The sequence below is a fragment of the Palaemon carinicauda genome, chromosome 8 (assembly GCF_036898095.1).
Source record: "Palaemon carinicauda isolate YSFRI2023 chromosome 8, ASM3689809v2, whole genome shotgun sequence".
Taxonomy (NCBI): domain Eukaryota; kingdom Metazoa; phylum Arthropoda; class Malacostraca; order Decapoda; family Palaemonidae; genus Palaemon; species Palaemon carinicauda.
This window is the reverse complement of record NC_090732.1, coordinates 123,318,602-123,341,056: the sequence shown is the minus strand read 5'-3', so window position 1 is coordinate 123,341,056 and position 22,455 is coordinate 123,318,602. Positions and strand designations below refer to the sequence as shown.

The 22,455-nt window shown below is 43.8% G+C and overlaps 1 protein-coding gene across 1 annotated transcript in view; it reads right to left on the bottom strand.

Moving 5' to 3' along the window:
- Positions 1–21,750, bottom strand: part of LOC137645866 (ankyrin repeat domain-containing protein 13C) — a 185,527-nt gene extending 163,777 nt beyond the window's left edge. The window contains exons 1-2 of the mRNA XM_068378862.1: positions 21,595–21,750; positions 13,259–13,300 (exon numbers count right to left, since the gene is read on the bottom strand). Coding sequence (XP_068234963.1) covers positions 13,259–13,300; positions 21,595–21,706 — 154 coding nt within the window. The 5' untranslated portion in view covers positions 21,707–21,750. The remainder of the gene's footprint in view (positions 1–13,258; positions 13,301–21,594) is intronic.
- Positions 21,751–22,455: the final 705 nt, after the last annotated feature.

Here is a 22,455-nt window from a genome sequence, read left to right as displayed (position 1 = left end):
TTCTCCGCGGGCTTAGCTGGTTCTGGTCTGATGCTTGAAGAAGATTTCGGAACCGTCTTGGAGTCCTTCGACTCCCTCCTGGGAGGGATGCAGGATTCCAACAAAGATGGTGGGGGCACTTCTCCGCCTCCACCCGAGGAGACTTCTCGGCGCGAGGTGGAGTTTCTCCCATTGGTGCGATGGGAGAACGCCTCACCTCACGAAAATCCCCTGAGGACGGAAAACCCTCGTCCATGGGGGATGGAAAGAAAGTCTGGGGATGGGAGGGAGCCTTCCTCGACGGCTTCCGAGGAACCAGTTTCGCCCTTGGAAAAGTAACCACGCCGTCCACTCCTCTCTTCCTCTTTAGGGGGCCGAGATAGCCACTGATTTGAGGCCTAGTTCAGAGAAAGCTGGCTTGAAAGCCTGCGCAACTGCTCTGATCAAGGGCCCAAACCAGGGCAGTCGACTGACAGCAGCCCTGTCAGAGACACCCTCTGGAGGGAAGGGGATCGTAAAATCCCTAGGAGTGGAAACTACAACTGGGTCTGCCTGAAAGGAAGAAGCTGTAGAAGAAAAGATCCTGGACCTGTCCGGAGATTTTACTCCCTCCGTTGGGCGCGCTGTCCTGCGCTGGGGGGGGACCCGATGAAGATGACCTGACGCGTGGTACTGTCGGAACCTTTGTGGGAACGCGCTGTTGGTCGTGCTGGGCATCGCACTGGGTATCGGGCTCGCGCGATAGGCCATTGCCTAGTTCGGGAGGCGATTGCTCGCGCGTGGGCACGCGGGCGAGCGGTGGCGCGCGGGCGAGCGGTGGCGCGCGGGCGAGCGGGCGAGCGGTGGCGCGCAGGCGAGCGGTGGCGTGGAGGCGAGGGTGCGCGTTGGCGCATAGGAGAGTTTACGCGTTGGCGCGTGGGCGAACGATGGCGCGCAGGAGGAGGAACTCGTGGGCGCGCAGGCAACATAGCGCGTGGGCGCGCAGGCAACATAGCGCGTGGGCGCGCAGGCAACATAGCGCGTGGGCGCGCAGGTGACAGGGCACGTTGGTGCGTGCCCGGAGACCTTGGATGGAGTGCAGCCACAGGATGTTGAAGGGGTCGTAAGGATAAAGCCGTAAGGCGCGTGCGTGCAGGGGGAATATCCCTAGCGCGCGGGCGCGCAGGAGGGCGCTCATCAGGAACCGAAGTTCTGGCAGTGGGCGCATGGGCGAGCGATGGTGCGTAGGCAAGGGATGGCGAGCAGGCGAGGTCTAATGGCGAGTCGGCAATCGTGGAGGAGAGCGCTGGCGAGCAGGAGAGGAAGAAGACTTCTCCTTGAAGCCCTGATCCGAAGATCGAGGGCGAGCAGGCGAGCGATGACGAGCAGGCGAGCGATGACGAGCAGGCGAGCGATGACGAGCAGGCAAGCGTTGGCGAGCAGGAGAGCGCTGACGAGCAGGAGAGCGCTGGCGCGCAGGAGATTGCTGACGAGCAGGAGAGCGCTGACGAGCAGGAGACCGAGGGTGTCCATGGCATGTATCAGGCCGAGGGTGCGCAGAGGTCCATTGGCGAGCAGGAGATCGTGGGTGCGTAGTCTCTGGAACTGCAGGGTGAACAGGAGATCGTGGGCGCGTAGTCTCTGGAACTGCAGGGCGAACAGGAGATCGTGGGCGCGTAGTCTCAGGAAATGCAGGGCGAACAGGAGATCGTGGGCGCGTAGTCTCTGGAACTGCAGGGCGAACAGGAGATCGTGGGCGAGTAGTCTCTGGAACTGCAGGGCGAACAGGAGATCATGGGCGTGCAGGAGCTCGTGGGCGTGCAGGAGAGTGCTGGCCAGATGAGACAGCAACCGGTGAGCGCTTGCGCGCAGTAGTGCACTGGCGCGCAGGCAAACGTTGGCACACAGGGGAAACCTGGCGCTTAAGGGACTTGCACACAATGTGTGAAAGCTCCTTTTGCCCCGAAGGGACCGGTGCCCGTTTGAAAACGGGATGGGTGGGCGCCCACAGCGCGTCAGCAGCCAGGAAAGGTGAAGGCAGGTCAGCAGGTCTGGCAGGCGTAGGAGATCGCCAACGATCTGCGGAGAGGTCCAGGTCCAAGGAAGTAGCAGGAACGGTAGCTGAAGGACGAGGTTCCTCTGCGGGGGACTGCGAGGATGAAGATCCGAAGAAGCACCTCCTAACACCCTTGTGAGGAGAAGGAAGACCTCGGCGACGAAGAGGAAGGCGAGCCTTACGTCGGATACGTCCTCTGGGAGCAGCAGGCAAACCATCGGCAGTCCTCCGAAGAGGAGTCTCTGACAGTGAACTCCCCCAGGGGGGAGAATCACCAGCAGGAGAGACCGTTGGACTTAGTTCCTCCCTCGAAGGATGTTTGGAGGGGGGAGCTAAGCCTTCAGCTACAACAGGAGCAGGGGTTTGAACACTCATTGGAAGCGTCTGCCACAACAGCCTCGACAATAGACAGAGGGTCATCCTCTGCTACCGCCGGTGACTGTTTGACAGTTTCTCCCAACCTGATCATGTCAAACAGGGCTTCCTTGGAGGGCGAACCCTGAAGCCCCAAGCTGTAAAAGATCATCATTATTTACATCAGGAGGAATAATTAAATCCTCCCCGTGGGAGGAGGAGGAGCTGCCTCGCTATGGGAGGCAACTCCCTCTCCCAAACCCCGAGATCGGTCAACAACATACGGCCTACGCTACCACTCGACGGCCTCTCGCGAGTGGGAGCTTCGGAGAAGGTTTGGGCTACGGAAGAAGAGTCCTTAGGATTTTCCTTCCTCAAAGAAACTTTTGAAGGAGAAATATCCCGTTTGGACTTCTTCTGGCGAAGAAAACCTCTCTCACTGGTAGGTAGGCCACTCCCTACATTCCATACAAACGTTATCACTTTCACACCGCTGACCCCAACAATAAGGGCATAAGGTGTGAGGATCTGTCTCGATGGAAGACGTGAAGGTCCCACAAGGGCGGTCAGGTAACCCAGGGCACTTCCGCATTGTAGAGGCCAACTTCACAACACTCTAGAAAAGAAAGAAAAAGCAATGATTAATGGCTGTCATGTAGGCGAGGGTGACAGCGGACACGTCCGTCTAGCACCCGAGCCGTAAGCAAAGTGGAGCTTACAACACAGGTGTGTGAGGGGGGGAGGATAGCTAACTACCCTCCCTACCCCCCCCCCCCCCCCCGCTAACTAGCGGTGGGGTAATAATCCCTTGTTAATTTTTTATGGCTCGTCCTTTCAGCTACACTGAAAGTAATTACCCACTTTAAATAGCGTGGTTTGTATTCCAGTTAAGGGACAAACTAATTTTTAGAAAGAAAACAAACACTCCTATGATAAGAGAAAAATTGGATGACTGTAGTTCAGCAATACAAAATGTGTATTCCCACCTGCATGATAAAATGGAAGCCAATAAAGATAAAATGACAGTAATTTTTATTGGAATCAGCAGAAGACAGGTGGAAAACTTCCTAAACAAGATCAAGGAAAACTATTAAAAAAGACCAAAAACCTAATAAGAAAAGATGGGAAATGAGGGTAAAATCCAAGAGAGATGAAAGAGAATTAGCAAAACTATCCAAAACAATAACCAATCTAAAAACCTAAGACATTCGTAAATACAATCGGACGAAAATTCACCAATCACCAAAGAAAGGAAGAAGCATCAAATTGATGAAAAGAACTTGGAACAGGGTGCCAACAGATGTTTACTTTAAGGGATGAAAATGGAAATATCAACCACAGACATGGATTGATAAAAATTGCAGAGGATTTCTTGTGAATGTGAGCGTCTTGCTCGTGAATGGGAGTGCCAAGCTCTTGATGAGGAGTGTCGCACTCATGAAGAGCGTCGAGATCGGGAGGATGATTGTCGATCTCGCGATCTGTGGCGATGATCATAAGAGCCTGGGAAGTGACGTCTTGAGGGTGATCACCAGTCTCATACTAGCGAATGGCAAACAGACGGAGAGTGAGCTGCAAGCTGACAATCACACGTAGATTGGAGATCCACAGTAGGCGAGCATCGGTCACGAGGGCTAAAACATTGCTTGTGGGGAGAGAAAAAAGTTTTTTGATCATTAAGGGATGACAACGTCCGAAGATGGCCGAAGCACTGGTCGTCGGCAGGAGGCCGTCGGATGGGCAAGCGGATGCGATGACCGCGAGACAGCGTGGAAAGCCAGGAGAGGGTGAGAGTTGGCCTCGCAAAGAGCTAACGCGTCAGCAGCAGAGGCAACCAGAGGGGATACAGGTGAAGGATCTCACCAACACCACACTAAGGAATCTGAAGTAAAGCTTCTTTGGAAGAGGGTTCAGTCAATCCCAGGGACGGCCACGCCTGCAGCACATCTGAAAGACTAATGGCTCCCCGGCGCCTGAAGTCAAAGGTGCTCCTCTAGGGGAAGCCATGGAGTAAGCTGGTCTGCGATCTTACTCGATTACCCACAGCAGGAGGACGAGCCAGTAAAATATTCAGGAAGAGGTACAGGAGTGTGGGAAGAGGAAGCCGGAGGTCTCTTTGCCCTTGAGAAAGACCCCTAGCGCGAGAGATCTCTCTTGGACTTGTTCCTATGGCACCCAAACTTCTACCCTTAGGAGGCAGGCCACTCTCTCCACTAAATGCCATAAGGTTTGTTAGTGCAGGAACAAATATGAAATAACTTTGCTAATGGAAATAATGAAACACCTGAACCAGTACCAAACGTAACAGAATGAAAAGTAAAGAAAGCATTATATAAGGCATGAAAAGAAGCAAAGCAGCAGGAGAAGATGGCCTAACAATTGATTTAATAATAGATGGAGATTTCATAGTAGTATACTATAACTTGCTGAACTTTACACAAAATGTTTGCAAGAATGTTCTATACCTAATTCACAAAAAGGGAGACACAAAAAACCTGAAAAATTACTTCCCAATAAGTTTACTCTCTGTCATGTATAACATATTTACAAAGATTGTATTAAGCCAAATACCGAGACAGCTACTCTATAATCAACCAAGAGAGCAGGCAGGCTTTAGAAGTGGGAATTCAACAATGGAAAAATCAACAGTACGACAAAAAACTATGTATGGCATTTATGTACTATGAGAAAGCTTTTGGCTCTGTCAAAACTTCAGAGTAATGAAAGCCCTTCAAAGACATGGAATAGATGAATCTTATGTTAGAACGCACTGAAGATAACTATACAGGAAGTATAGCAATCCTAAAACTACATAAAGATAGTGATGAGATTCTGATTGAGATAAGAATTAGACATGAGACCCCACCTCTCCTAAATTATTCACAGCATGCATAGTAGTAGTTTTTTAAAAAATTAGATTGGGAAGATGTAGGAATTAATATTACTGGGGGATACCTTAACAACTTAAGTTTTGCAGATGACATAAGGTAGTTGTTTGGTGAATCATGGGAGGAATTGCACAAAATGATAGATTTGAATAGAGAAAGCAGAAAAGGAGGACTGAAAATGAAAATGAGTACAACTAACAATGTTCCATGAAAATGCAAAGACAACAAATAAGGGTTAATTCTAATAGCCAGGACTTCTCCATCATGAGGCTCAATACTACACAGTACAGGTATTCTAGAAGTTTTATTCCAGCTGTTACCAAGTTGTGGAATGATCTCCCTAATCGGGTAGTTGAATCAGTATAACTTCAAAAGTTCAAAGTAGGAGCAAATGTTTTTATGTTGACCAGGTTGACGTGAGTCCTTTTATTGTTAATAAATGACATATCTGTTCTTGACATTGTTAATAGTTTATATAGGACATATCTGTTTTGACGCTATTACTGTTTTTAGAATGATATATTGGTAATTTATTCTTATCATTTATTTATTTCCTTTCCTCACTGGGCTATTTTTCCCTGTTGGAGCCCTTGGGCTTATAGCATCTTGCTTTTCCAGCTAGGGTTGTAGTTTGGCTAGTAATAATAATAACAATAATAATTATGAATGATGTTGATGAGTATACATACTTAACACAGACAGCATTTCCCCAGGACAAGAGAGTGAAATTAAACAAAGGATAAGCATGGGATGGAAAGCTTTTGGTAAACAAAATGAGATTATGAAAAGTAATATGCAACTTTCTCTATAAAAGATGAGTATTTAATCACATGGTCCTACCAGTATTAACTTATGCATCAGGAACTTAGAGCCTTACTAAAGCCTTAGAACATAAGCTAGTTAGAACTCAAGGAGCTAAGTAAAGAAAAATGATGGGAATGACACTAAGAGACAAAAAGAGCAACATAGGTATGAGTAAATTAAAGTAGAGGATATTCTAACATGTAAGAAAAAGAAATGGACATGGGCAGGACATATAATGAGAAGGACAAATAATAGATGGACATTAAGAATAACAGAATGGGTCTCTAGAGGTTCTAAAAGAAGGGAAGGAAAAGAAAAATTATATTTTCATTATAAAATAAATTTTTGAATATACTTACCCGGTGAATATATGAATAGCTGACGTCTCCGACGGTCGACAGGTTCCAAAAACTCGCGAGCGATCGCCATGAAGGTTGTCGGGTGTGCCCACCAGCGCCGACTATCGGCCAGATACCGCATATACTTCTCAACCAAACCAGTTCTTCTCAGTCCGTAGGGTCTCTATCGGGGAGGAAGGAAGGGCCTTTAATATTATATATTCACCGGGTAAGTATATTCAAAAATTTATTTTATAATGAAAATATCATTTTTAAATATTAAACTTAGCCGGTGAATATATAAATAGCTGATTCACACCCATGGTGGTGGGTAGAGACCAGTATTAAAACAATAAAGGCGTATATGCTCAAGAGTTTTTGACAAATATTCAAAAAACAAACTTAAGTATAGGTACCTGGTAAGGAAGCCGACTCTGATGATTACTCTGCCTCATTAGTCCGCTATCCTCACGAAGCCCAGCGATCCTCTTAGGATGCTGAAAGACTTCCAGGAGCTGCTATATCCAGGGTGAACACCCCTGTAACAGGACCTCATCAATACCCTTAATCTGGGCGCTATCAAGAAACAATATTTTGACCACCCGCCAAATCAAAAAGATTGCGAAAGACTTCTTAGTCTCCCGTACAACCCAAAACAAGATTAAAAATTTCAAGAGTAGATTAAAAGGATATTGGGATTAAGGGAATGTAGTGGTAGAACCTTCACCCACTACTGCACTCGCTGCTACGAATGGTCCCAGTGTGTAGCAGTCCTCATAAAGAGTCTGGACATCTTTCAAGTAATATGATCGAACACCGACTTGCTTCTCCAAAAGGTCGCGTCCATAATACTTTTAAGGGATCTATTTTGCTTAAACGCTACCGAAGTTGCTATCGCTCTAACTTCATGAGCCTTGACTTTAAGTAAATTACGATTCTTCTCACTTAAATGAGTGTGTGCCTCCCGAATCAAAAGTCTAATAAAATAAGATAACGCATTCTCAGACATGGGCAAAGAGGGTTTTTTAACGGAGCACCATAAAGCCTCTGAACAACCTCGTAGCGGTTTAGTTCTGGATAAATAAAATTTAAGAGCTCTAACGGGGCACAGCACTCTTTCAACTTCATTACCCACAATCTCAGAAAGACTAGGGATTTCAAATGATTTAGGCCAAGGACAAAACGGAAGTTCATTCTTGGCCAAAAAACCAAGTTGAAGAGAACATACTGCTTTATTAGCTGAGAAGCCGATGTTCTTACTAAAAGCATGTATCTCACTAACCCTTTTAGCTGAAGCCAAGCTCACCAAAAAAAGTGTCTTGAGGGTAAGATCCTTCAGGGAGGCTGAATTTAACGGTTCAAACCTGTCTGACATAAGGAACTGTAGGACCACGTCCAAGTTCCAAGCAGGAGTCGAAATATGACGCTCCTTGGAAGTCTCGAAAGACTTAAGCAGGTCTTGGAGATCTTTGTTATTAGAAAGATCCAAACCTCTGTGCCTGAAAACAGAAGCTAACATGCTTCTGTAGCCTTTAATGGTGGATGCAGAGAGGGAGCGACCGTTTCTCAGATAAAGCAGAAAATCCGCAATCTGCGCTACAGAGGCACTGGAAGAGGAAATAGAGGAGGACTTGCACCAGTCTCTAAATACCTCCCATTTCAACTGATAGATCTTGATGGTAGAAGATCTTCTAGCCCTCGCGATCGCTCTAGCTGCCTCCTTCGAAAACCCTCGAGCTCTAGAGACTCTTTCGATAGTCTGAAGGCAGTTAGACGAAGCGCGGGGAGGCTTTGATGAAGTCTCTTTACGTGAGGCTGTCGTAAGAGATCCATCCGCAACGGTAGACTTCTTGGAACGTCTACCAGCCATAGAAGTACCTCTGTGAACCACTCTCTCGCGGGCCAGAGGGGAGCAACCAACGTCAACCTGATCCCTTCGTGAGAGGCGAACTTCTGCAGCACCTTGTTTAGGATCTTGAAAGGTGGAAAGGCATAAACGTCCAGGTGAGACCAGTCCAGAAGAAAAGCGGCTATGTGGGCCGCCTCTGGATCTGGGACCAGAGAGCAATAAGTCGGGAGCCTTTTTGTCAACGAGGTCGCAAAGAGATCGATGGTGGGTTGACCCAAAGTCATCCAAAGTCTCTTGCACACATCCTTGTGGAGCGTCCACTCCGTAGGAACCACCTGACCTCTTCGACTGAGACAGTCCGCCAAGACATTCAACTTCCCTTGGACGAACCTCGTCAAAAGAAAGATGTTTCGATCTTTTGACCAAATGAGAAGGTCCCTTGCGATGACGAAAAGAGCGTGGGAGTGAGAGCCTCCTTGCTTCGAGATGTAAGCCAAGGCCGTGGTATTGTCTGCATTCACCTCCACCACCTTGTTTTGAATCAGACTCTCGAAACTCCTTAGTGCTAGATGGACTGCTAACAGCTCTTTGCAGTTTATGTGAAGACTCCTCTGGTCTGCGGACCAAAGACCCGAGCATTCCAGATTGTCCAGAGTCGCCCCCCAACCCATATCCAATGCGTCTGAAAACAGCATATGGTTTGGGTTCTTGACTGCCAGAGAAAGACCTTCCCGAAGTCTTATATTGCTGTCCCACCAAGCTAGGCAAGTCTGGACTGGATCAGAGATTGGAATCTAAAGTCTTCTCCTTGTTCCAATGGGAGTCTAGGTGGAACTGGAGAGGGCGCAGGTTGAGTCTCCCTAGCGAGATAAACTGTTCCAGAGATGAAAGCGTCCCCAGGAGGCTCATCCAATCTCTCACAGAGCAACGATTTTTCTCTTGCACGAGATGGACTTTGAGCAAAGCCTGCTCGATCCTGTTGGCAGACGGAAAAGCCCGAAAAACTCGACTCTGTATCTCCATCCCCAAATAGAGAATGGTCTGGGATGGAGTCAGTTGTGACTTCTCCATGTTCACCAAGAGTCCTAACTCTTTCGCAAGATCCAAAGTCCACTGTAGGTCCTGCAGACAGCGATGACGGGACGACGCTCTGAGTAACCAGTCGTCCAAATACAGGGAGGCTCTGATCCCCGATAAATGTAGAAACTTCGCTACATTTCGCATGAGCCTCATAAAAACAAGAGTAGCAGGGCTGAGGCCGAAGCACAGTGCTCGAAATTGATACACCACCTTCCTGTACACAAACCTCAGATAATGTTGAGAGTCTGGATGTATCGGAATGTGGAAGTACGCATCCTGCAAGTCGAGAGAGACCATCCAGTCGCCCTCTCTGACTGCTGCCAAAACGGATTTGGTGGTCTCCATCGTGAACTTTGTTTTTACAACAAACACGTTGAGAGCACTTACATCCAGCACCGGCCTCCAACCTCCTGTGTTCTTCGGAACCAGGAAGAGACGGTTGTAAAAACCTGGGGATTGAAGGTCCGAGACTTTCACCACCGCCCCCTTTTCTAACAACAGAGACACCTGAAGATGTAACGCCTGTCTCTTTGTCTCCTCTCGATACCTGGGAGAGAGGTCTATCGGAACTTTTACCAGAGGAGGTCTTCGTACAAAAGGAATTTTGTAACCCTCCTTCAGCAACAAAACAGACTCCCGGTCTGCACCCCTCTTCTCCCAGGCCTGCCAGAAGTTGGTCAATCTGGCACCCACTGCTGTCTGAGGACGTGGGCAGTCAGACTCTGCCACGGGAGGATTTAGATCCTCTCTTCTTGCCTCGCTTGCTATCGGCACGAGAGCCTTCCCTACTGGGAGCTCTGCCACGAAAAGGCGGGATAAACCTTGCCACTGGCGTGTCAAACTTAGGTCTGCTGACATGAGAAGACGAAGGTATAGCCTTACGAGCATACGTGGCCATTAAATCATGAGTGTCCTTCTGTACAAGAGACGCCGCAATATCTCTAATAAGCTGTTGAGGGAACAAAGCAGAAGACAAGGGTGCTAAGAGAAGTTCTGACCTCTGACAAGGAGTGACCCCTGCAGAAAGAAAAGAACACAGAGTCTCTCTCTTCTTAAGAACCCCTGCTGTGAACGTAGCAGCAAGTTCATTAGAGCCATCCCTTATTGCCTTGTCCATGCACGACATTATCTGAATAGAGACATCCCGGTCCGCTGACGAGACTTTCCTACTCAAGGCTCCCAGGGACCAATCCAAAAATTGAAAACCTCGAAGGCACGGAAAATTCCTTTAAGGAGATGATCCAGATCTGTAGAGGACCAGCAAACCTTCAAGCGTCTCATGGCCAGACAACGAGGAGAGTCTACAAGGCTTGAGAAGTCTCCCTGGGCAGAGGCAGGCACCCCCAAGCCGAGAACTTCTCCTGTCATACCAGACGCTCGCACGAGAAGCCAATTTGAAAGGGGGAAAGGCAAAAGAGGACTTCCCCAAATTCCTCCTGGACATTAACCAGTCTCCCAACAAACGCAAAGCTCTCTTAGAAGAACGCGAGAGCACCAACTTCGTGAAGACTGAGTCGAAGAAGTCAGGCCCAGCGTAAACTCAGATGGAGGTGAACGAGGAGCAGCAGAAACAAAATGATCGGGAAACAGATCCTTAAAGATAAGCATTATCTTTTTAAAGTCAAGGGATCGCTGAGCAACCCTAGGCTCCTCTCCATCAGAAAGAGTCCCCAAAGGAACATCAGCAGGAAGGGGATCAACAACTTCCTCATCCGAAGGAACATCATCCGACAAAGGCAAAGTCTCACGACACAGAGAAGCATGCCGAGGAGGTAACGATTGACAGGCTATATCAATATACGACGGGGCCGCAGCAAAAGCAGAGGTAACGACGTCACGTCGAGACTGCAAAGACTGAAAGTCTTGAGGCTGACAAACAACAAAAGACTGTGGCGACTGACGTTCAACATCACGTCGGGACTGCACAGACTGCAGGACTTGAGGTTGAAAAACAACACCCGACTGCGGCGACTGACGTTCGACGTCACATCGGGACGACGGAGTCGACCGACGAACGTCACGTCGAGACTGCGGTGATTGTTGTTGAACGTCACCTTGAGACTGCGGAAAATGACGTTCCACGTCACGTAACTGACGTGACTGACGAGGAACACGATCAGAGTCACGTTTAACAGCACCGATAACATTAGCACTAACGTCAAAATGACGAGACAAATCTCGCTTAGGCAGTTGAAGACCAGAGTCACGCTTGTCGGACTGGCGAACCGCAAGCAAAGGACCTTTACGAACCTGGTCATGCTCATAAACCTCCATTAAGAATGAAAGTTTCAACTGCATGTCTTGTAAGACACTCCACTTCGGGTCAACGGGAGTCGAAACGGGCCGTGACGTCGGCAACGTCTGTGCATGCAAGTCATCGCACCGAACGAGACCCTCGGACTCAGCGTCACGTTTACGCTTAACAGGCGAACAGCCATCCGATGACTGAATACGGTCAGAGCTGTCCCAATGAAGACAGCCAGGACGCTTGACCTGTCCTGAAGGGACTGACTTGAGTTTTAAGGGTCTTGAAACCTTACGCCAAGGTTTCTTATGAGGCAAATCATCGGAAGACGAGGAGAATTTAGTTTCTCCCGTCTTATGGTAAGGACGTGCTGGAGGAGCAACGTATGATACCTTTGAGGGAACGTCTGTACGTTGGTTTACACCTCTCGCTCCCTTAGGTCCTACGACATTCCTTCTCCCTGGTGCAGGGGAGCTTGAAAGAGGTCTCGGACTAGGTAAGTGACAAGCACGAACAGACGAACCCTCCGTCGCAACACTAAACACATTAGTCGCACTTTCCACTTTAACTTAAAAGCTTAACGTCGGACATAAGCTTGTTTCTGTCCGATGCCAAGGTTTCGACCTTCTCACCCAACGCTTGAATAGCCAATAACATTTCACTCATTGAAGGTTCATGAGTGCCAATAGGGAGTTCAGAAACTACCACTACAGGGGAAGGATTAGGTTCAGGGGCATGGGAAGAGGAAAAATCTATAGTTCTAGAAGAGCTTCTCCTTACCCTATCTCTTTCGAGTTTCCGAGTATATTTCTCATACTCCAACCACTCGAATTCCGATAAAACCACACACTCCTCACACCGATCTCCTAACTGACAGGATTTACCCCGGCAATTACCACAAACAGTATGAGGATCGATAGAAGCTTTCGGAAGATGTTTGTTACAGTCTTTCGCACATTTACGATAGACAGGAGAAGGGTCAGCCATTATGAAAATCCAAAGAAAAACCAAAGGGAAGCCAAGTTCATCAACAAAAATCAAAAAAGGGTTTCAAGAGTTTTATTGAAGCAAAAAACCAACACAGCGAAAGCAATAAAACCAAAACCAAGTACTTCACCAATCGGCAGAAAACTTGAGGTCAAGCGCGAGCGGAACCAATGTTGTCTGGACCACCGACAGAGAAGAACTGGTTTGGTTGAGAAGTAGGCCTATATGCGGTATCTGGCCGATAGTCGACGCTGGTGGGCACACCCGACAACCTTCATGGCGATCGCTCGCGAGTTTTTGGAATCTGTCGACCGTCGGAGACGTCAGCTATTTATATATTCACCGGCTAAGTTTAATATTTAAAATAATGGATTGATGAACTAAGAAAATTTGAAGGGTTTATACTAGCATAGAAAGACCATAAACAAACGTGAGTGGAAGAACGTAGGTACTATCTGCCGGCAGAAAACAAATTAAGGGTTTAGTGGCCTATCAGATGGGCGAGGCTTCTCGTCACTAAGTAGTAACTACCACCACCTGTTAAAGTATTAAACAGCTGTATCCAGCTTTGCTAAAATCATACTAATATTAAAGGGCTCTCGTTTGTATTCATGCAGGTAACCTCAACATCCATAAAAATTCTAATTGCATAACAGACTAACAAAGTTCAATAAGACAAAAAAAGGAGGAAATAGTTACCTTTATGCCCCAACATAACTGCCAAGTGAAGTGGTGTATTTCCTGGAAGGAAAAAGAATAACTTATAAATAGAAACCAAGTGTTGGTTTATGAAGTAAAGATCCAATACAATAATTAATTAATTACAAGTATTGGAAGATGATTCAACATTCACCAGATAGCAGGAAACTGATATCAGCTAGAAAACTTGTTGTACCTTATATTGTATACAGTACTCGGACATATATACATACTGTACATAGATCTCTGATCAATGAAGTTTAATTTTTCCCAAAGGACCATTAAAATTTAACAAGGTAGTTACAACTAGCAGTGGGCAAGCCCTGCCAACCAGCTAGACCACAAGACTAACACTTTTTCAACTTTTAAGCATGTGAGTAGTGTCGATTTGTGGTTTTTCGTCTGATATCGTGGACAAATAGTAATATCGGGCACCTCGCTGTAGCCATACAGACCATGGCTACATCTTTCTTTATAAAAAAAACAACTCTAACGTTGCTTTAAATTTTGGAGCTCACCTATGACATACAGAGAAATTTCTAAGTTTATATAAATCCATCAGCAAAACTCTAAGGTATAATGGCAACCATAATTATACAGATTAAGTATTCTATCTTCTAAGAGTGGTTAGCCAATATCATTCCCCTCAGTTCCTTGTTTTGCCTCGTTCAATATTTTATTGTAAGCATATAGATACCTCAGTGAGACATTACTGCTTTGGAACATTGTTCAGAATTAAAAATTTAAGTGACCTAGTAAGATGACTACAGTATTTGGATTTGTTTTATCTTGTATAGTAGACGGAATTCATCAAGTATTTGAAAACAAAACTAAGCGCTTGCAGGAATTTTATGCAATATAACAGCAACACTGAAGGTTTGCTTGTAACTTGGGGGGGAGGGGTTGAGAAGGGGAGTGTATCTTTAAAGGACTCAGATTTGTATAGTTAGGAAACATGTCAAATTTGAAAGTAATTTGTATTTTTCTTAACGATTCAAATCTTAAGCTCTTTATAGGGAATATACTTTCAGCAAAGCTGGAAACTAACCATAAGACCTTTTGCGAGGTATAACTACTCATCCCTACTTAGCACGGGGTAGGGGTTAGTAACGGCTACCCCACTCACACTCACACACACATGGGCTATATTGTCTTTTTTTATTGAAGGCAGGTGATAGCAGGAGAAATCTGTATAAAGAGCTCAAGGTTTGTATCATTAGGAAAAATACAAATTACTTTTAAATTTGTCTCTCAGGTGGCCTTCCCACCCCTGCCATGATGCATCTGAAAACAAAAGAAATTCTGGAGGCAGGACCTGTAATGACAATCCACTCAACAGATCTTCATTCTCAATCCACAAGAAGAGATCCTACCTGACATTCTGGAGAACTCTAACCAGATTGGAGAGGAGTCCATCTTCTGACACCATTAACATTTCATGGCCCACTGGATGGATCAGAACTAGCTTCTCTAGAGAGGAGAGATGACCCAGGAGCCTCTGCCACTGTCGTACTGATAGGGGTTCATACTCAAGAAACAGCACTGCGACCTACTCGAATTGAATTACTCTGTCTCTTCATCAAAATACTTGTGCTTGGACCATAGACAATGCTGGGGTTCAAGAACTGACTTCTTGAGATTGATCCTGATTCTGAGATCGTTACAAAGCTCAATAAGGAGATCTCTGCGGCGGAGAAGTTGAGCTTCCCATTCTGTCAATAACAGCAATTTGTCCAGGTAACACAGGAGAAATGGAGACTGATGCCCATGACATGTGCCCAGGAAGACACCAGAATGAAGAGATAAGTGACGACTTGCAGTACCATACACAAGCCCAAGCAAAGGACTCGAAACTGGAATCTCTTTTCTCGGAGAACAAATCGTACGTACTTTTTGGACTTTAGACGTATGGGTACCTGAAAGTACGCATACTTTAAGTCTATAGGCAGCAGGAAGTAGTTTCGTCTGATTGCCTGGAGGATTGTGCAGGGTGTCTCCCTCTTGAACTATGTCTAAAAGATGAACAAGTTCAAATGAGACAAGTCTATGACTGGTCTCTAATATTCCGTCAACTTTTCCTCTAGGAACAAGTTGCTGTAGAATCCCAGAGAGACATCCTGGATTTCTTCAATTTGCATTCTTCCCCAGCATAGCCTGAACTTTGTCCTGTAGAAAAAGGTCTTTTACAGGTCATTTCAAATACAATAACAGGTTTACAAGAGCCCAAGTCTGAGAGGGGGGTATCATGTCATGAACAGGACATGATACTCAGAGCAAAGGACCTATACAGATCAGGGTATTTCCCCATAAAACTGCCACCTGGTCCACTTGCCAGGCATCCCCCCCCCCCCCCCAGGTGGCAGATTGAGGGGATTGCTGAGACTGCTTAGAGGGAGCTCTCATAAAGAAGGTAGCTTGGCTTGCAGTCTCCCATTTTTTACTACCACTGCAACCTTCGCAAGCGGAAACAAAGTTGGACACTGTTACTGGGGTGTTCTATACAGTACTGGCAATGAATATCTGAAAGCCACCTCATGCACAAATTTACAATATTAACAAATGTATCCCTTCTCTTGAGGATGCAGTTGCCCCAGAGAAAGGCACATTGGTGAAACAAGAACTCTAATGCTTTTGCACCTACCCCCCAAACAAATTCAACTTTCGGGTCTGAAAAATTTTCTGCTACTGCGTAGTAAGAGACGGTACCTAACTAGTGATCCAGCCATGATTATGGCTGCAAGGTTGACATGAAGGTTGTTTCAAAGTTTAGTACTGTATTTCAGTTGCCAAAAAAAATTGCAGACTGGTGATACCCCAGGAGTCAAGGACGTTACATTGGTATCCAGAGGCAATGGATTGGGATGTGCTCCCTGTAGCATATAAAACCTTCTCTGTTTAAAGACCACTGGCAAAATTAGCTTTGACAACCTAGATGCCTTATGGGAGTCCTTCGGAGCAGAAACCTGCTGCTCAATCTTGCAGATGGTATCCTTCGCCTGACGAGACCAAGGCAGTTCTAACCTATGTCTGGGACTGTGAGGCTCTAGAAAATCTTCCTTCCTATATAGTGCAAGACGGGCTTCACCAAATTTATACAATCATCTGACAACACTCCAGAATGCGCCAAAAAGGACGATTCATCACCAGGTTTTGCTGTCGGAACTTCTAAAGTGACTACCCCGGCAGGCTTTGAAGAATCCACTTCCACAGCAGTGGCCGAGGGGTGCTCAATCATAACTGGAGGAGATCATCGGAGTCTAGCCTAGCCATTTTACTCACCAAGAAGCAACACCATCCTCCTGTCTGATGATGGGACGGCAATTCTTGTACTGTTCAGGAATGTCTTTCCATTGTCTCCCATAGTCAGGTGTAAGAATAGGGGAGAGGGATGGTGACAAATCCTGAGCATGCCAAGACAACACCACCAGAGTGTAAGGGTCAGGTTAACGGCTAGTAGGTGGCAGTGGAGGTTTAACATCCTCCTCTAATGAAGATGGGTCAAGATCAATTGGAATCAAACACTACTCCTCCTTTGCAGGGACTGGGATGTTTCCCTTAGGAATCGATCTAGGAGGTGGAGTCTTGTGCGTAACCTGCAACACCTCATTATCCTCCAACAACATAAGCGGAGGCACACTAGCTCCCTTATGAGGTATCGCATAATCCACCCTTCCTTGATGAAACTGCAAAGGACGAAGGTGCAAACAGTAAGGGACCCAGGGGCACTCCCCTTAACTTTGGATTGGCGGCGCCACGGAATTGCAGTTTGGCACACACACCACTAACTTGCTGTTTGGCGGACATATCTTACTAACTTCCACTTTTTGTTGTTGATGATGGCTCGCCACACAAAGCCATTGAACACGGTGACTATCCCTCACCTGATGGACTACTTTTAACAAAATTGTTGGTGAAGAAGATTTAGTCGACATACCTCAATCATCCCAAATTTGTGGCCCACAAGGTGTAAGCAGAAGACAAGACTTTATTGCAGGAGTCAAAGAAGAGTACAGTAGGATGTTAAGAAAGGCGATGGTATGGTGTCAAGCAAGGTTAACGATTGATCCCACCCGGGTGATGGCGCTCTTGCATGCGTTTAGTGAATGCTCCACAAACCTAGAAGGCAAACCCAGAGATGTATAACCTGAGTACTCACTTTGAGATCACAGGTCAGAAACAAAGAGCTGGTCGAAAGAGTCCAGAGCGCTGAAGGGCAGTGAAATCAATGGAGCATGGCGCTTCTCAGTTGGCATGCAGCCAACATCAGCCGGAGCACGGTCAATGAAGTACTTTACTGTCAGCTCTTCTATTTGCAGGGGTTATGTAAAGGAGACAGGCGCGAAAATCGAGAATTCACGAATGTCTCCTGTCCTGAGGTGGGTCAACTCATAACCTACCAACTCATCAAACATTGCCTACATGTAGACAACTAACACACTAGGCATACCACTATACAGTACTATATTGTTTTCACATGGTTTCTATCACAGTATAAGTATTGTAGTTAAGTATGAACATGCTTGCAACTGTAGTCTGCTGTACTGTACAAAACAGTACACAGTAAGTCAACTCAAAATACGAGTCATTGCTCCACACGTATCTGTAAATACCAACAAAACACTGTTGTTCCTATTCGGCAACACTCGGTAATGCTATACTTTACATTACTGTAATATATGTGCAGTACAGTACTATCAATAAAGTACAGCCTAATTAGCCAAGGCGAACGACACATCACTCATAAGTGTTGGCGTGGTTGACTAACAACCCTACTAACCCATGATAAAAGTACAACACTAATTTTGTCTATACAGTGAACCCTCGTTTATCGCGGTAGATAGGTTCCAGACCCGGCCGCGATAGGTGAAAATCCGCGAAGTAGTGACACCATATTTACCTATTTATTTAACATGTATATTCAGACTTTTAAAACCTTCCCTTGTACGTAGTACTGTTAACAAACTACCTGTTAATGTACAGAACACTTAATGCATGTACTAACATACCCTAAACTAAAACAGGCACAAATATTAAAGGCGACTTTATATCATGCGTTTCCTAAACACGCCAAAAAGCACGATAAAAAATGGCAACCAATGTTTTGTTTACGTTTATCTCTGATTATAATGAAGAAACAAACGCATTTACACATCTGTGTATAGGTTAGTTTCTGCATCGATTATATTGGTTATTCAGTACAGTATGTTGATTTGGTTATTACTAATGTTTTACTTAATTTTTCTTAGGACTTCCAAATGAAATGTTTTTCTTTATGACGCCGCCTGAAACGACGGCGTCATAAAGTACGCTCAGTAAACAAACTAAGGAATTTAACGCGCATGATGAAAGTGATAAATAATGATATTACAGTAAAAGCTTTTATAAAATATGTTATTACAAATATTATTTACCGTATCTATATGAAATCATACATACGTACCAAAGCAGGAAAACAATCTACGAGAGAGAGAGAGAGAGAGAGAGAGAGAGAGAGAGAGAGAGAGAGAGAGAGAGAGAGAGAGAGAGTTGTTTTACATACGTAAATGTAAATTTTAAACAAAAAAAATAGCCCCATTTCATATGAAATAGATTACAAATATTTTACTTTATCATATTACAGTAGTCTGTATAATACTGTAAAGTTCAGTACAGTATGTTGTTGTTATAGTCGTGGCGATGAAATTCTCACGAAACAAAACACGCCATTTGATTACAACAGCTGATTCTCTCTCTCTCTCTCTCTCTCTCTCTCTCTCTCTCTCTCTCTCTCTCTCTCTCTCTCTCTCTCTCTCTCTCTCTCGTGTTATACAATACTTACATTTAGATGAAGAAACTAAAATTAGTTTTCTTAGTGTCAATTAAATACGAAACGAAAAAATTAGGCCGAGTTTACATCCATTTCAATCATAGCTAAAAATACGGCATCCGATTTCATCAGCAAACCACTATTTTTTGGGAAATATCATTTTATTCTAGAAAATTGCAACTATTTAAATAGTTAATTGCACATTAAGAAAGCGTGTACTTTTGTTTTTAAATTTCGGGTATGTTTTAAAAATCGAGTATTGTTGACTTCTTTTTGTTTTACTTTTGGCTATGATTAGATCAGCTGTCATCTAGCTGCCGCTCTTGAGTGTGTACGAATACACTAACAAAGTATCGTTCATACCATTTCTTAACTTATTCAAACCGTCTACAGTATACAGTTGATATTACATAAGCACCAATGTGTTATAACATATCAAATTTTTTTGTTTATTACATTTAAACCCCCCCCTCTCTCTCTCTCTCTCTCTCTCTCTCTCTCTCTCTCTCTCTCTCTCTCTCTCTCTCTCTCTCTCTCTCTCTCTCTCTCTCTCTCTCTCTCTTTCTCTCTCTCTCTCTTTCTCTCACTACCTCTCTACCTCTCTCTCTCTACCTCTACCTCTCTCTCTCTCTGTGGGCTACTTTTCACTACCTCCCATTCCTTACCTCTCTCTATCTCTCTAACAAATGATATCTTTGTTGCTCCTCAAAGTTTCATTTATATTGAAAATCAATCATGATTCAATTTTCCTTACTTTCTCCAATCTCACACCATCGGTCACATCGCGGTATTTTCGATATTTCCGGAAAATCCGCGATATATGTATATACATGGGTTATGAAAAAAATCCGCGAAGTGGTGAATCCGCGATGGTCGAACCGCGAAGTAGCGAGGGTTCACTGTACGTATCACTAAATATAAATACTCTACTATTAAGGAAAAAGACTATTTTCAAAATACAGTGTTTGAAGCACAAAAAGTTACAAATGAAAAACCATATAGGGCTTCAAAGGGGAAACAAACACAGGGATATGACCTAACTTGAAGTTTCTCATCTAACCTAACCTTACCTTCCCTCCCCCATAGTTCTCCTTCTGAAATACATTTTTTTCAGATGTATCTACGCTTTTCGCGTCTCCCGCTAACTTGATAAGTACAAGTTTTTGACAGTTAACAATATCAAACCACTCAAAACACCTATAAAAATTCCAGTAGCACATAGCATTTCTTCCAAAAGGGAAATGGCAGTATATTTAGCACGATCCCAACTCAATACAAACTAAGCTACATGGTAGAACTATTTCAAAAGTATAGGGCTAGCATCTCGTTAGAAGTGAAGGGGTTTTATTATAATTACAGACAGAAAGACCTTTTCTACTAAAAACAGGTGTTTCCTATAGAAAAATGTCCATTTTCTTCGGAACTGACACATATTTTCACTGCAAATAAAAACTTAATTATCTAAGAAATAATAATCAATAGAGTTAGTATGCACAACTCAGCATGTACCACTTGACAATACATAGGAGCTAGATTTTTTTAATCCGCGAGTGAAGCAAGCACACGGCAGAGCAATAACATTAGATTTTTACAAAATATCCCCGTTCTTCGACGGTTTAACAGGTTTTTTGTTTATTTGCTGTTGAAATGAAGGTCAAATTCAGTGAAAGCAAATTATTTACTATAGGAAAACCTATTTTTTCTTTTCAAAATGTTGCTCTGTACGTAAAAATAATTTTAACTGGTTCTGACGGTAAAGAAAACTGATGTTAGAAGACATTAAATTGAGATGTGATAAGACATGGAATTGAGAACTTGCTAACGAAAACAGAAAACAGTGTAGAAAGGCAACTAAAGCATCACCAACAAACCCAAGGTTAGTAAGAATATGGTTATCCAACTCTGGGTAGTGAAAGTTCCTTAGGTAAGTACAAAACCCCTTCATTTCCACAAAAACTTAGATGCATTGCTAACCTCCAGCATATGAAATAGGAAATAGCAGTAATGTTGTATACATTTACCAAAAAATCATATTCATCTGAAATTATACCCAGGCCACCAGATTTTGCTTTGCTTGTTTTCTTATGATTTTATAGGATAGGCTACACAAAAATAAACCCATGTTCCCAGGAAATCTGTCTTTCGCCAAGACAAATCTATCAAAATTTCTTTCCATTCAAGTAAAACGATGTTTTACCTATAAACAACTCTAGTATTGACCATAGTCATAGGCAACGGCACACACAAATACCGGTATGTCACCGTAATGCAAATATCATTGCAAGTGACTGGACTACGGTAGGCAGGTTCGCCTAGCTGATTAACCTAAAACTTTACAAATTTATGTTTGCCATTTATGAGCACTTGCTAATAAGCATTTCAAAAAAATAAACGCTAAGCCGACCCAAATATTAGGAGGTTATAAAGGCATAGTCTACATTTCCTGACATTTCAGTGATGTTGGTCCACAGCAATGGCAGTCCAAATTTCACTGTTTACGACAGTTACACTTTATCACCAAATATCTTACCATGTTTATCTTTCTTTGCAACATCGTACGTTCGTATTAGAGCCGAAACTCTACGTATATCACCATTAAATACACTTTCATGCAATTCGTATGAATTATTATCGTCGGCCATGTTTACATATTCACTCTTTATAGTCAACTGAGTACTATAATATTTAGTTTTACCTTAAGGATAAAATTTCAAGTACTATAATTGTAATTTCTAATACTTTATCATTTCATTTTAAATATTTCTAATTTGCTGCATCATTTTGATTGTTTATTTAGCTATATGAAATGTCAATACTATGGAAATATTTTGATGAATTGACAGATACCTGGCAAAGAAAATGATGTAAAAAAACAATGTCATACTGAAGAAACCCTTATTTCCTTTATATATATATATATATATATATATATATATATATATATACAGTATATATATATATATATATATATATATATATATATATATATATATATATATATATATATATATATATATATTTGTTTATATTTATACATGTATACATATATGTGCGGGAAGGTGTATGTGTGTAGCCTATGTAGGCATGCATGTATGTGTATTATGTATGTATGTATGTATGGTAGAGCATTGATAATATATACTCTATTTTCGAACAGAAAAACATCATCTAGTATAAAACTGTTATATGTAAACCTGGTTATATTACAATTCATCAAGAAATTCTAACAAACACTCACCTTCTTGCATCACAGTCGCAACCTCGTACTGGAGAGAGTTTAATACCATGTATTCATGCTACAAGACCAATGGTTGCAATAAATAAATTAGAAATGTAATTTAAGAGTTAAATGGGATATAGAAACAAAAAAACCTTGCTTATGCAGTAAAGG